Consider the following 16,149-nt stretch of genomic DNA (forward strand, 5'->3'; position numbering starts at 1 on the left):
AGAGATGACATTTGACCCACGATTTGAAGTGGGTGAGAGTTAGCCATGTAGGTAACTGGGGGCAGACTTTTCTAAGCAGACATAGTCTGTAAAAGTCTTAAAATGGGGGCTGCACCTGGCATATTTGGGGACCAGCAAGGAAATGGGAATGGAATGAGTGAGATGAGCAGGAAGAGGAGGTCAGAGGTAATAACAGAGGGAATGAGATCACAGGCTTTCTGGGCCATCGTAAACTTTGACCTTACTCTGGTCTGGGAAGCCATCCTGGGATTCTGAGCAAAGGTGTGGAATGATCTGGCTCTTTTTAGGATTATTCTGGCTGTGTGTTTGGAACAGATGAAGAAGGTAAAGATAGACCAGTCAGAGGGCTTTAATAATTTACACAAGAGATGATGGTGGTACTTGTGGAAGGATAAATATGTAAGATAATAAATATATATTATAATGTAATAAATTTATGTATATCAACTAAGCACTTACTATATGTGAGATATGGGTATCCACTGATGAACAAAATAGATATGGTCACTGACCTATAGAAGCTTACATTTTAACTCTTCTAGGAATTGTTCTTGGTAGTCATTCCTAAATTTTCCTCAAAAAACTTCTTAAATTCTTTTCCAAAGGATAGTGGCCAGAAAAAAAGGGAATTACATTGGAAAATGGATTACAAAAGTACACATACATGTACAGCCATAATGCGAGCGTAACATTAAGTTTATTTGATTCCGGACATTCCTGTTTCCTAAAAGCTCTTCTGGGTACATTTTCAATGTACAGTACTGAATTACCGACTTTGAAACAAATCTGTAGAACACAGCTATATTGTTCCTGAGTTTAGTCCTGCCTTAGGCTAGATCGGTGTTTAGACAGGTGTTCATTTGTTTTGTGAGGTAATATTTCCTAATGATTAAGAGCCTGGCTCTGGAGTTGGACCATCTAGACTGAATTCGGGCTCTCCCACCTGCAACTACATAACAGACTAATTACTTATCCTCCTTGGACCTTGATTTATTTTGTTTTTCCCCAAAATGGGGTTAAACCTAGTACCTACCTTATGCGGTCTATTTGGAGAATGAAAGGAATTGATTCTAGATATATTTTAAGGGTAGAGACAGTAGAATATCCTGACAGATTTTTCAACCTGAGCAGCTAGAAGGATGGAGTTGGCGTTAGCTGGGGTGGAAAAGATGCCGGGAAAGCAGATTAGGGGGAGAAGGTCAGTAGATCAGTTTTGACATGTAGACGTCCAGGTGAAGATGGCAGAAAATGAATTAAAGGTTCCTGTTGTCTGTCCTTTATGCAGTGTAAAGCCAAGCTTGCATTTAAAACCTCTCATTTGCATCACTAAGTGGTAAGCTACTGCATTTAGATAAGAATGTGTAGCATTCTTAAATAATTATTGGCAAAAAATTTTAAGGATAAACTGGCACGTTATTAGCTTCAAGCTTTCTTAATTTCAGTAATGTGTCTGTCTCTTCCCAAGCTGTTCTGTCTCCTGGTTGCAGTACTGGGTATCTTCTCCCCTTCAGTCTTGCTCTGACTTATGTCGCTTTTATTTTTATCTTCCAACATGATCTCTTGGCCTCTTCCTAAATCAGGGATCAGATTTTTGTACCAATTTTCAATAATTGCTTTTAGGCAGGCAAGTAGAGGCCGAGTGCCACGTATACCCAGAGCATATCCACCTTAGAGGCCTAGGGAGAAAAAAACATTTAAGGGTGGGGATAAGGGAACCTCTAAGATGTTAAGGTTGAATAGGCTGAAATGGGGGCACCATGCTTGGAGTGCTCCATGGCTCTTTGGTTAGCGAGAAGGGTGTAAAGAGTACCTTTACTTGGGAAGATGCAGACATCAGCCACGATCCCGTGTGGGGCTTTGGCCCCACCCCCAAATGATGGATGAAATGGGCTTATGTTTCCAATTCCTATTCCCTGACCTCTACAGAGAAAGAGCTCTTAATCTGACATTCATGGAGTATCCTATACAAATGCATCATATATAAATCATGTCTAAAATGTGTGTGTGTTTCCCTAAAGTCTGCAGGGCGCAGGAAGCTCTATAAGGTATGCATGACTCAGAAATTTAAGAAACGTGCCTTCAAAGAGTGCTTACGTTCCAGTTTTTAAGACTAGCTATGTAAATAAACTTTGTTTTACCTTACTGTAATTGGTTTAAGTCTAATAGACAAGCCCTTTCAGTAAAGACAGTAATAAAGAGTGGGAGGGAGCTTTGACAATAAACCTTCAAAGGCGAGATCTAGAACAATTGGGATTTCCCCATTGACAAAGTTATTTTTTACAAAGTTACAAAATTATCTGTTACATAAAATAAATACAAATTTGTACCGAGAACAATGCCAGCAAAACAGAGAAGCATGTATGCGGAATCTTATTCTCTAGCCAAATTGAGCTCTAGAGTGATTATTCTGCCCTGTGTGTTACAAATAATGCCCAACAGTGAAGAAAAAGTCAAACTGGGTCCTACCATCTTTTCTTTTCTCTAAGACTGGAAAGAACTGTTTACCTATCATGTTTTCTGTTCGTGTTTCACCTTCTTGCCTTTTCATTTTATATCTTCATTAGCTTATACAATTTGCATACTACGAGGTGGAAGAAAAGGACTTGCCTCCAAAGCTTATTATAGTTACAGATATGACATTAGAAGGATTGTGTCAAAGTCTGGATAGGAGGTTGTTGAATGCGTTAAAAAGCTACAGTGATAATCACAAACTCTGGGCAAAATTAAGGATCACTGCAGAGGTTTTAGACGATTCTCATGTGGCAGGTTTCCAGCCAGACCTCTACCAAGGGGACCCACAACAAGCATATTCCAGAAAGCTAACAAATTTAACAAAACAAGACATATCCACTGTACAATGGATTTTTTTTAAATGGAGATATATCAGTATGAACTGTATACAGTTCTGTATAAACTGTATACAGCATGAACTGTATACAGTATGAACTGTATATAGTATGAATTTATACAATATGAACTGTATAAATTACGAGATTCAAAGCAGTGGTGTAAATACAGTGCAAAACATATGCATGAAGGTATAGTGACCTGGAGGGAAATCTGTCAGTGCTATAAAAATACATATAAACAAAAAATTGTCTTCCTTTGAGAAATCTACAAGATAAAAAATTGAGAGTATTTACAAAATTTTATACTAGATAGGTGAAAAATATATGATGCTAGAACAATCTCGTTCCAAAGTCTGAAACATAATTCTGCTGAGTAAAAATATTCCTCATACAATGTATGAACTTATCAATAACTTTCTGGGTATAAGGTTGTTCTTTATGTGACAGTCAGATGAGGGTCCTTCCCAGTTGTGTGTTGATTAGAATTTTGTTTCAACTGGTACCTGGAAGAAGATAGAAAGTTCTTGTTTTAAAAGATTTGTTAATTTCTATCCCTTTCAATAATCCTATCTTGTATTTACAGTCCATTTTATTAAAATTAAGACCTAGAATTTATCAGAGTCATTGACAAATTTTTCATCTTGATTTTTTAAAATTTAAAATGTTTTTATTTATTTTTGAAAGAGACAGACAGAGTGTGATCGGGGGAGGTGGAAAGAGAGAGGGAGTCACAGAATCTGAAGCAGGCTCCAGGCTCCAAACTGTCAGTACAGAGCCCGATGTGGGGCTTGAACCCATGAACTGTGAGATCATGACCTGAGCTGAAGTAGGACACTTAACCGGCTGAGCTACCCAGTTGCCCCTCGTCTTGAATTTTAATGATCATGTACCTTCCATTGCAACTTGGTTCATATAGACCCATGGGATACCATGTTGTGATATGTGTATCTTTCAAAGGCCTGATTTAATTTAATCATCAATATAATGGTTGTAGCAATATATTTCCTTCACAACTGTTTCAGAGGCCACACAAGCCCCAAGGGGCTATGTGTACTGGCTTTCAGCTTTTCTGTGAATCACCACTGATGACCTTATTTATCTTCCTCTAAGTGAAGAGGTAGGGAATTGGTGTTAAATTTTTTGTTTGTTAGTTTTAATATGGGAAACAGGTACAGGATGGTACTGACCACATTCTGCTAGACAGTTAGTTCTGAAGCTTTGATCAGGTTGCAGGTTGGGGCACCTGGGTGGCTCAGTCAGTTAAGCAGCCAACTTTGGCTCAGGTCATAATCCCATGGTTTGTGACTTTGAGCCCCTCGCCAGACTCTGTGCTGACAGCTCGGAGCCTGGAGCCTGCTTCAGATTCTGTACCACCCCCACCGCCCCACCCTCTCTGGCTCTCACTCTCTGTCCCTCCCCTGCTCGCACTCTGTCTCTCAAAACTGAATAAATGGAAAAAAAAAATTAAGATAAATAAATGAATAACAAGTAAAACTTGGTAACAATTCTGAATCCAGCCATTGGGGAGAGGATTTCTAGTAAGGCTCTCCTTGTAGGGGGCTCAGGCAAAGTGCCACATGTGGATTTCTCTAGAATGCAGCCATGAGAAACATGGCTGGTTAGAAACATGACTGGTGCTCTTGGACGCTGGGCTCTGGGCTCTCACTGAGACCTATCTATCTAGCTCCTGGGATGGCTTTTTCATAGAACCTTTTTCTATTTGACATAATTTTTTTTTTTTTTTTTGAGAGAGAGAGAGAAAGCACACGTGAGTAGGGGAGGGGCAAAGAGAGTCTCAAGCAGACTTCATGCTGTCAGCACAGAGCCTGAAGTGGGGCTCAATTTCATGAACCACGAAGTCATGACCTGAACCAAAATCGAGATTTGGATGCTTACCCGACTGAGCCACCCAGGCACCCCTATTTGACATAACTTTTAATAATGGTCTCGGGTTATTTTATGAAATATACTTCTTCATTTCTAATGTAAATTCCTTTTTTTCTTTTCTTCTTAATCCTTTGTTCAAATAAGAGAAACACCACCAGCCACCTCCCATACTTGAAGAGAATCATTAGATTCTTTCTTAGGACCCTAATTCCATTAGTCTTTCACCAAAGGATAGAGCCAGTATGGCCTGGTGAGTAGAGCCCAGGTCTTGGCATCAGACAGATCTTGGTTCAAATCGTGTTGCTCTCACTTTGGTGTGTGACCTTAAGCAAATTAGTTAAGCTCTCTGAGCCCTTCCTAATTTTCTCATTTATGAAATGAAGATATCTTCTTTGCGTATTGTTGTAAGATATGAGATATTGAATGTAAACTACCAGGTACCTGACCTGGAGCAGATACCCATTTTGACTTGTGATTCTGGTTTTACCAAACTGGAGACATTTCCTTAAAGGACTGAATATTCCAGAAATGAATGTTCTAAAATGAAATAGAACTATTCAGTTAAGTGATTTGACAAATCTTTCTAATAAGGAAGGAGAGGAACCTCACTTTCATTGCTGCACTGGGCCCTGTGCTAGGGACTTCCTGGGTGCATCTGGGAGTCAGGAAGTGGGTATTGGCTTCTCAGCACCCTCACTAATTCATCTGTAAGTGGAAACAGCATCCCTTTCTCTGCCCCAAGCCTAGAGTAAGATTTTAGTTGTAAGTACTTTAAAAACAAAGAGATCTCTCTCTATATGATCAACATTGCACTAAAAGAGATCTAATATCATTATTTTCTATCCTTTTTTTGTCCTGTCTGAGTTTATTCCTACCCCCCCCCCCCCAGGTCCCTGTGAAAACTGGCATTGTTTCCATTTTCTAGGGAAGAAGCACAGGGGCTCAAACTAGTGCCGGACTTTCTGCAGCATGCTGGAAGAGGCCTTACTGCTTTTCAGCTTTGCTGTTGTGTTGTCCAGACAAAGCTACACTTGTTGAAGAATCTTACCCGACATTCTCGATTACGTAATCCTCCATTTGTATTTATGGTAAAATCAAATTTCGGTTGTTTTTCCTGAGAAAACCAGAATGGAATTATGGATTAGGAACATTTTTTTTTTTTTAAGGTCGAAAAAGAAAGGCAAATGTAATCACAGATGGTTTTTATACAAACAAGAAAACCACCAGAGAGCTGGTACCTGACTGGAATTAAACTTTGAAGCACTGTAATCCTTCTTCATCAGAATGTGCAAAACAGCATCATGGATTGTTAAGAAGAAGATGGAGTCCTTGACTTCATCATCAAAAAATTCACACTGTACAAGCTTCTCGATGAAATCATCTAAAGAGAGGAAAGGAAGAATCACAGGAAGAAGCACCTGTGTGGCCACGGGCTTCTTCCTGAGACGGCAGATTTGAACTTCCACTCGCCAAGGTGCAGTTCATTTGTATTCGGTTAGGTGTTTGGGGATGGCAATGGTGTGATACCAGTGTGCCATTAGTTTAGTGTTTTCTGGAACAAAAGGATACTTTTTTATTATTTGTTTATTTATTTATTTATTTATAGCTTTATTTTTGAGAGAGAGAAAGGGAGAGAGAGAGGGAGACACAGAATCCGGAACAGGCTCTAGGCTCTGAGTGGTCAGCACAGAGCCCAACGTGGGGCTCGAACTCACAGACCGTGAGATCTTGACCCGAGCTGAAGTTGGATGCTTAATTCACTGAGCCAGGTGCCCCGAAAGGATACCTTTCTGGTAAAAGTATACATTGAATGCCCCATTGTTAAAAGAATGAAGGAAAAGATTGAAATGAGGAAGGCTTTTGGTACTTCTCAGAAGAAAAGCAATCTGTTTTTGCTCTAGTTGGGAGCCTAGTGGATTCTCTCCCTGGCTAATGACGAGAACAGTGAGTGTGGCTTATAAAAAATTGGGGTTCTGCCAAAATAGAACATATGCTCATAGACCAGTGACATGCTCTTGTTCTGGATTGCTGGACCTGTTACTTACCATAGTCTGTTTCCTTAAAGCTGCTGTGTTCCATCAGAAAACACCTTCCGTGGCACCCTGCATTAACTCTCGAGTTATCTTTGAGAAACCCCCTTACCATAGGCACTAACCAGCACTTGTTTGTACAGATCCCTCAACCAAAGATTACCTCATGTGAACTATGTGCAGAGCCCTGGCTGGGTAATGGGGAGGATGAAGAGATAACTTAGACAGACATATGAAACTCACCATCAAGGAAGATAGAACTTGTATATACACCTATAGTAATGAACAGAAAAGTGTTGTGGAAGAATAAAGACAGGAAGCGATCAGAGTTTTTTCTTGAACGTTTTCTTGGTTCTTCAAATCATGACCCGCGCATAGTAGGTCCCTGGGGTTTTGTTGAACGAGCAAGACAGGTACAGAAAACGTGCTATGGAAACTCAGAGAGAGGAAAGATGGTTTCTTCTTGATGGGCGTCTGGGAAAACCTGACAGAGCAGATACCATTGCCAAGAATGCCCAGGGTTTGGAGAAAGATGGAGGAGGGAAGCTACAAAGGCGTGGAGGTGGGCAAGTCTGTTCACAGGCAAGCTTCCGACACTGGCAAGACCTAGTAGTGCCTGCAGGGGGAGGAGACAGGAGCACAGTGTGGTCTCCAGAGCCTGGATGGGACTGTGTGGTGCGCAACGGGCAGGAAGGTGATGATCTTAGTTCAGGGCTAAGAGAGGGATGCCGGGCAGCTGAGGCAGCAGGACAAGACACTTTCAAAGAGATCTGTGATGATGGGGAAGGAGTATAATTGTTTAGTAGATTAAAGGGTTACTGAGCTCAACGGAGTATTTTTAATTATAAGCAAGCCTCGAAACTAGAACATATCTATAGATTTTACGGGCAGGAGCCAGTAGAGAGGAAAAACAGAAGATGCCAATTTCATGCCTCCCTCGGGACCCGGGCACTTGTCCCCTCTCCTTAAAATGCTTTCCCCCAAACTAGTGTATTATGGGCTGAGGAATCAGGGGAGGGGAGGAAGAGAGAAAGCAAGCCTGCTTTCTCAGGAAGATGAGGGTTAAAAGTGGTTGTATCTTCACTCTTCTGCTGCCTATTGAAATAGGCCTCACCTTGTAAAGTGGATTTAATTACATATCAATACATCTAAAATATGAAGAGGCTATTTCTGTGGGGATTTCTGTTGGTTTGGCTACATGTTGGATTTCCTTCTTGATCTATAAACAAGCTCTATACTTTGGAGAGGCTGTCTACCTTGACAGTTCGCTATGAGCCTGAAGTGATTGTCAGAACAAAAAAACCAAACAACTTACCGTCACTTCCAACAATATACACATCTACGTTGATCCTGATAAATTCTTGCAAAAGCTGTTAGAAAGAAAATAGATCTTCCTTAGGGAACAGCGTTACTTGCGAGAAATATAAAGAAAACTCTCATAATTATACCTTATGGGGGATGTGTTGCTTAAAGAACCTTTTACATTTTGAAAAACGACGATACTGTAAAGAGAAACTAAAGTTAAAAGCGAGACTCTGACAGAAGGAAATAAAACCGAAGGAAGGAACTCTCTTCCTTAGGAACAAGTTAAAAATCACCATTCTTGCTGGGAAGGACAACAGGGAAATCTTCTGCTTCAACTCACAAGATGAACTCTGATTTAACTTGAAAGCTGTTTCTTTTATGGGATGACCTTGGCCAGAGTTTTCTAGCTACACAGAATTAGAAAAAACCAAAGCCCTAATGACATCATTGTCCCTGCCCACAGTGACTAGATGTATCTAACACCAATGAATCGTCATGTTTTCCAGGTCTCTAGGCTAAGAATAAATACCAGTAGTGATGTAAGGTCATATAAAGGTAGGAAAAGTCGCTTGTACTATTGATCAGTTTAGATGATCAATAAATTATTGTCATCATCAGTGAACACCGAACTTCTACTAGGTTCTGAGTTAACAATTAGGGCTTTAAAAAATCACAACATAGAGTCCCTGTTCTTTCTGCTAAACTGCTGGGATTTTGTGTGTGAGTGTGTGTGTGTGTGTGTGTGGTTTCTCCTTGAAAGCTAAAACAAGCCAACACAAAGACGGAGAAAGAAAATAAAAGGCAAGCAGTTGTGAGAGTTCTGTGATGTTAAGATTTTTCTTTTTTCAAGCTTGAGGGAAACAAAATTGATTCCATTTTCTAATTTTGTATCCAGTTCACCCATGTTTAATAGATCTTATCTTAGCTCAGCTTTTATGTAGGCAGATTTCTGGGAAAAAAACAAGAAAAAGAGTGGTAAATGTGGAATTTCTTAAATTTTCTTTACTTCTGTTTGTGCATCTCCTTTGGAAACTAATTTATTTTGAAACGCTGACAGAACCATGGAAAGAGAACAGAGTACAACTGGAAGGTTCCAGTCCTATTTTTAAATCACATGTGACATCATTTCTTTCACATAGCTACTTTTTTGGCAGAGTGGTGGGGGCGGCGGGGAGCAGATTTTATACAGCCAACTCAAGTTTCTTTGGTGTATAATGGGTAAAGACAAAAACGAAAGGATCCACGATTCTACTTTGGTCCAAGACCTTCTCAAATATTCTGTATTTCAGGACAACTTAGATCCAGTGCCCAAAAGGGTCTGAAGGTCCTGCAGAACTAGAATTTGGTAGGAATGTCTAGTGACAGTTTCAGCATACATTAGACATGTAGGTGTGGTTGTCTTCAAAATTATATGCCACTCTCCTGGGAAATGCTCTTTGAAAGACCTCACTAAACATGCCCCACCCCACTCCCTCTCTCTCCATGGAATATCCTGAGATGTAAATCCTGACGATTTACTTCTACTTAAGTGTGTATTACCTAAAGGAGCATCTTTCTACAAATAGAACTTTTTACCTTTGGTTACTGAATTTTTTTCCCATTTTTAAAAAAGTTTTTTTTTGATGTTTATTTATTTTTGAAAGAGAGAAAGAGACAGAGTGCAGGTGGGGGAGAGGCAGAGAGAGAGAGAGAGAGAGAGAGAGAATCCAAAGTAGGCTCCAGGCTCTGAGCTGTCAGCACAGAGCCCAAAAAAATCACAAGCCGTGAGATGATCTCACGGCTCGTGAGTTCCAGCCCTGAAATCGGCCACTTAACTGACTGAGCCACTCAGGCGCCAGTGATTGGTTGTTTTTATTAGGAAAAAAGAAATTACCGTTTTGAGACCTCTCATTGAAGAGATGTCAAGAAATGACACAGCTGAAAAGTCGAGAATGAGGCTATGCAGGCTGATTTTAGGGACCATAGTGTTGAGAGGAAGGTCGGCATTCCAGTCTATCTCGAAAGGCAGGTCGGTGGTATTGATGGGTTGATCCAGTCCTTCTATCTGATTGTTGTCCAGCTCTTCGTCGGAATCTTTAAAGCCATCATTGGTACATATAATCCCTTTCTGCGAGAGAAGACAATAATATGTATGATAACTCTGACCAAGAAAAACAGTGCATATGTCAAAAATAACCAGTGGGTTTCTGAGGCACAGATTCAAAGTTAGGTCAAGCAATGACCTTTTCTCTGGAGAATAAACACATTCCCAGGAAAACAACAGTTTTAAGGAGACCCTCAAAGAAGCCATTTAAAGATATGACATCAATTGACACATGACAGACCTTGTTACTTAGCATTTCATTTAAAGAAATGGAGCCAACACCTTGAACTACTACGTTTTATATACCTTCAGCTATAACACCCAGAAATGTGGTCAAGAAACTTACTGGTTTCATTTCCAGGAAGTAGATCTGATTCTCACGGGACTAAAGAAGCCCTTAGGAGAATTAAGGAGGCCTAGAAGGTTTTTGAGAAAATGCTCTAATTTGGTCAAATTGTCAGGTGTATACATACACAGTCAATGCTGGGCTAAGGTTCTGTTGGTTCCAGGAATCAGTGCATAGCTGAAATGATAACCCACGTGCCGTTAAATATAAAAAAAAAAAAAACTTTTTCCCATTAAAAAAAAGACATTTACTGGTGTCGCTTGCAGCAAGCCTTTTTTCTGCAGTTTTCGGATTTTCTTCAAAGCTTTGTTGCGCTTGCGTAGAATTCGTAGTGGATTAAAGCCAACCTGAAAAATCCATTGCTGTGTTACAAGAGTGCTGGATATTATACTGCTGAATATTATAGCGCAGAATTCTAATAACTGTAAGTGGGATGGGTTGGGGTTGGGGCACGTAATAAAGATACTTGTAATAAAATTTTAAAATGGTTCAAACAACGTCAGTGATGACATTGTGTCCAACTCTGGTCTGCTCAGGCTGTGTGCTGTTATCAACATGCAAAAACCTCTGTGCCGCCCCAGGTTTGTTATAAATTATCCATCAGTAGGTCTAAACTCTATTTAAATCTGTGTGTGTGTGTTTGGCTTATGCAACCCTTGGGGGATTTTATTTACTTTCTATTTGTTGGATATGGTGACAATTAGTACTCTGCTTCTATGTAATTTTGATTCTATTAAACTTTATATGATTGTATTTTACGATATCTATCATTTTATGATTTTATAATTTTAGCATTAGATCTGAGGGCAACCTTCGTTTCCTCCTTTTCAAAGTAAATGTGTTCTGTGGCAATATTTAGCTCCAGAGTCATAGGGAAGAAGAATCACATTATGTAATAAAAAAAAATCCTTGACAAAAAAATGTAGTTAGATGGAAGATAAGATTAAGTGAAAAGGACAATATAAAAAGCCATATGAGCAATATAATAGCATCTTTGAAAAAAAAATAGCTGGGTAGGAAAATATTTGATGCACGCCAAATGAATAATAATAGGGCTTAAGGCAGAAGCTGTATGCAAAGTACAGAGCAGACCAAAAGGCAGGTTAGAGAATAAGTGCTGATCTTTTGTTTCTTAACCTTAAAGGCTGCTTCTCTGTCATCTTCTCTTCAGCCCATCAGGGACATTCATCTGTCCTTTGGTGTTAAATATTCATGTAAGTTATATTTACTCATTTCCATTTAGATCATAAATATTCACTTGCTATCCTGAATATCTTCAATGACAGTCAAATAATAAGTACTCTCTTGTTTCTGAAGTTGGTGCCTAAGGAAAATCTGTAGGTTACTATCTACGAAAACCCAGCAACCCCAAATCCTGTGATGCGTCCTTTCATTCTATAGCAAAGTTGGATAAAAGTTGGCTCTGTATTGAATCTCATCCAAAGGGCCTTATTTCCCAACATATGCATGGACCCCTTACAAGGTAGTTTCACCTGCTCTGGAACACGGGACAGAAAAATACTAACACAATCTGGCGTCAACATATGTGAAATCATTAACCCTCTGTTGGCAGAACAAACATTTCACTCCTAGATATTCAGTGGAGTTACAAAAAGTATATATATATGTAACAACTTCAAACCTTACAGCATCGATAAGTTTCTGCTTAAAGAAATGAATGTTTGCAAAGTAGATGGGAGATGGACACCTGAAGATCTTCACCCCTTCTGGCTCATACATCTGTAAGGCAGAGAAGTACTATGAGATGATGCCCATTGGGTTCATATTGATATCTTTCATCAAGTCAAAGTCAAAAATGAATCTTCCTTACATCAGAGTAATCTTTTTTATTCTTATAGACGTTGCTCCTTCCAACATTCGCCAGTGTGCTGCATTTTGGACTGTAGGGGAAAATCAACACCAAGTGAATCACTCGTGCGTGTTTGTTAACACGGACCTTTCCCAGCCTATCAAAGACGGCTCACTTTCAAAATTTAAAAGGCTGGGGATTCATCATGCCATTAGGCACCCTGGAGGGCAAACAACTCGTTGCCCTCCCACGCCTCCTAGAACAGGGCCTCCCACTTACCACCTCCCACTCTACAAAGTGCTTCCATATGCTTTTGCTGTTTGGATCCCGAATATCACAGTTATTCAGTGAAATAGACAGATGCGGTTACCCATTTGTAGTGATAAGGACGTGGTAAAGCATAATGTTTTACCTGTGACCACTTGGTTTGTCTCTATGATTGATGGGTCCCCAAGAAATGAGTGAAAACATAAATGAATAAGAGAGTGCAGGAACATTTCAACATAAACGTATTTCACCAGTCAGGTATTAACGTTAACTATACCACCTTCTGTTCTAGAACTCTTAAAGCAACCAAGAAGCCTGTTTTTCTGTCACACCATGTCACCTAACACAGGCTGAGTGACCACATGGTGGTGACACTGTATGGCAGAGATGTAAGAATCAGGAAGATGTTTGGACTGGACGTTAAGAATCAAGAATGCTAACTAGCTTTTGTGTCCTTTTCAGACAAGAGGCGACTTGGAGAAGTTCTCTAGTCCGGCTCCCTGTTTTTCGGGTGGGAGCACAATCTAGCAACCCCTAAAGAGGAACAGCCCTCCACTAGACGTGGAGAATCCCACAGTCTTTGTGGGAACACATTTCCATGTCCAGCAAGGCTAGGGCAAAGACATGAAACCTGCTCAGAGGATAATGACTTTCGGTTTACAGCTGGGCAAACAGGCTCCATGATTTATATGATTTCTTTGAATTTGTGGCAAACCCATTGGCCCGCCAACAGCTGGTGGGACCTGGGCTGACGTTCTGGGGTCACCTTGAGGCGAGTGACGTGAGGAAGAACAGACTGGCCCATCTTGATAGATAAGCATGCCTGTTAACCAAACTACATTCCCCTTAATCAGTGACAAGTATTTTTCCCCTTCCAAGGGCAGGTTGAAGTCTGCAAGGATGCAGAGCATGACAAACACTCACAACTGGGTCCTGAACACAATGGTCAGGAGCTGGAATGCCACGCTGGCCGCCAGGCCCAACCCGAGTCCCAGGACAATGGCAAAGATGAAGGTCATGATCCATATCAGCTGTAAAGAGAAGACAACACATGCAGCACAATTTAGTCCGACTCAAGTCCAGTGTCTTAGGTCCGGAGCTCTGAGAAAGCATGAGCTTCTAAAGTCAAAGCAGAGGCTGGACGTGTGCAGGACAAGGGACCTGCCTCGAGAGGTCATTTCTGTGGGTTCATTCGGAGCCGCAGAAACGCATGCAAATATTTTTACAAGTCCGAAGAGAGTGGGTCCATTTCTAATCCCATCCCTGAGCCAGTTAAGGAAAGGACTGAGTGTAACACCGTGGAAACAGGACCTGTTGGTTACAGTCAGCAAACTAATGGGCAGCAAATTAATTTCTTACTTGTGGCCTGCTGTTTTAATCAATGGCTACTATCTGTACAAGAATCATAGCTTGCCCAAAGGGTGTTAAGATCCCCAACAATTATCTATCAGGAACTAAAGTTAACCAAGTGTAGCTGATTACTTTATTCCTGTTAAGTACCATAGGAGATGTAAACAACCTTTTTATGCCCCAGACTTTGATCCTGATAAAATTATGGACTCTGCTTCTCCTCCTCACAAGGCATGCCAAGTGCGAGGGGAGCCTTTCTAGAGTATTTCCAAGAGGAATGTTCAGAATTTAAATTCCTCCCAGATCCTCTGGAAACGAACGTGTGATCTAATGAAGAACAGGAGTACTAGTGTTTCATGGGCATTTCCTACTTGCAAGTGGCTCATTCTTTTAAATTAAAATCCTTGAGGATGATCGTTAGCGTATGCAGTTTAAAAGCAGCAAGTGAAATAAGCTCAGATATTTGAACAGACGTAGGGAAACAACATTGCACTTAGCTTACACTACGAACACGCACTTCCCATCAGCATCAGGACGGCGTCCCGATTCCTCCCTCTTTCAAATGTCGTTGCCTCTACTCACACAATCATATTTATCCTTTTGCCACAGTCTTCGTATTTCTGTGAACTGCATCAGCATTCCCTTCAGGTTCCCAAGTGCTAACGCTGCCAGGACAGACTGCAAAAAAACATTGAACAGCAGATGTACTGAAAGATAATCAAAGAAGCCATGCAAAGCAAAGGTGAAGGCTGTAGATAAGTTGTGTCCTTTAAAGGGCCTCGAAGCCTATCACAGAACACACCCTTTTCCAGTATACAGTGCCATCAAGATGCACCAGGTCTGAGACTCTGACCTGTTCCCAGTCATGGCTTTGTCTCCACCATAGTGTCGGCTGCAGGCTATGGATGGGATGAAAGCACTTACTAGCCTGTCCTTTGGGACAGAGCCAGGCAGCTCTTAAGACCTACACCTTGAATAATTTTTCCCAAAGATAACCTGTTTGGTGATGGGGAGGCAGGTTGCTTTTTGTTAAAAACAAAAGCCAAAAACCTTGGGAAGCTTGGCACACCTGGAATCGTAATTCAAGCCTTTGATGATGATCAGCATTCAGCCATTTGTTAAGAGGAAGCTGAGGTTAGCCGAGATTTGAGGCACCCTCTCTGGCACAGCATAAGCCATGTCTGTCTTGTTCCCTGCTATATCCCCGGGACCGCCAGGACTGGTAAACAAATGTACATAGGATGGGTTTTGATACTTATTCGGTGAGTGAGTGGATATGCTAATGAATTAATATTTCCCAATATTAGCCAGCCCTAACCACTCATTAACACAGCCTCTTTTAAGAAACCCTGATGTTGATACAACTTGATTAGTAGATTCACGAAGAATGATCTGGGTGGTAAACTCTCCTCTAACCCCAGCAACACCTGGGGCTTCTGCTTCTCCACGTGCCAAAATGAAATCATTTGTCTTGCAGGAATTAGGATAGTTCTGGTAGAAAAAAAAAAATGCGGACTAGGCAACTATGCTCTCTTCCTTATTTGGATTTTAACACAATGGTAAGAACATGCTCCCAACACCCACCCCCCACCCCCAATTCAAGCTGTTCGTTCTGAATGGACGATGGCATTTGTGTATCGACCGCTGTTATGCCATCACGGCGCAGTGCGTGAAGAAGAGCCCGACAGCTTTTATTTTCCCATCTCAAAGATAGTTTGACTGGTCTAGGTGTTTTTTGATTTTCACAAGTAACATTCAGAACTTAATATCTAACCAGTGAATTTTACTCACTGTGAGAACAGAGGCCATTGTTTAGGGCTCTAAATAATGGCCTTGGTGGCATGAAAGGGAAATTGCCAGTTAAAAAAATGGTGAAAACCAAATAGAGCCTGTAATCTAGTTAGCAGTATGGTTTTGTACTGGTTTTGGTAATGTACTGTGGCTACATAAGATGTCACCACCGCGGTGGCTGGGCGAGGGGTCTGCCCGACTCTGTACAATGTGCTCTCCCCCCTCACCTGGTCAGTATTCCACAGAGAAACAATTTTTTAAAAATTTTCATTGAGATACCTACACAACAGAGCCCTTTCAAAAAATAAAGATTACAAAGCACTGAGAAGCCATAGAAAGGAAAAGGGGGATAATCTTAGAGGGAACCAGGCATCCATACTGCAGTTGATATAAAGCATTAAACATGGATG

At 40.8% G+C, this 16,149-nt stretch overlaps 1 protein-coding gene across 3 annotated transcripts in view; it reads right to left on the reverse strand.

Moving 5' to 3' along the window:
* Nucleotides 1-699: 699 nt before the first annotated feature.
* SLC26A3 (solute carrier family 26 member 3) overlaps nt 700-16,149 on the reverse strand; it is a 47,129-nt gene continuing 31,679 nt past the window's right edge. For 2 of the 3 annotated variants that reach the window (XM_058725380.1, XM_058725378.1), the window contains exons 12-21: nt 14,531-14,626; nt 13,523-13,629; nt 12,353-12,422; nt 12,169-12,261; nt 10,773-10,868; nt 9,966-10,199; nt 8,103-8,157; nt 5,996-6,138; nt 5,806-5,871; nt 700-3,373 (exon numbers count right to left, since the gene is read on the reverse strand). In XM_058725380.1, the coding sequence (XP_058581363.1) occupies nt 3,350-3,373; nt 5,806-5,871; nt 5,996-6,138; nt 8,103-8,157; nt 9,966-10,199; nt 10,773-10,868; nt 12,169-12,261; nt 12,353-12,422; nt 13,523-13,629; nt 14,531-14,626 (984 nt within the window). In that variant the 3' untranslated portion in view covers nt 700-3,349. Of the gene's footprint in view, nt 3,378-5,805; nt 5,872-5,995; nt 6,139-8,102; nt 8,158-9,965; nt 10,200-10,772; nt 10,869-12,168; nt 12,262-12,352; nt 12,423-13,522; nt 13,630-14,530; nt 14,627-16,149 lie in introns of all 3 variants that reach the window. The other variant, XM_058725379.1, reaches the window with a different exon arrangement.

This window comes from Neofelis nebulosa, chromosome 4 (assembly GCF_028018385.1).
Source record: "Neofelis nebulosa isolate mNeoNeb1 chromosome 4, mNeoNeb1.pri, whole genome shotgun sequence".
NCBI lineage: Eukaryota > Metazoa > Chordata > Mammalia > Carnivora > Felidae > Neofelis > Neofelis nebulosa.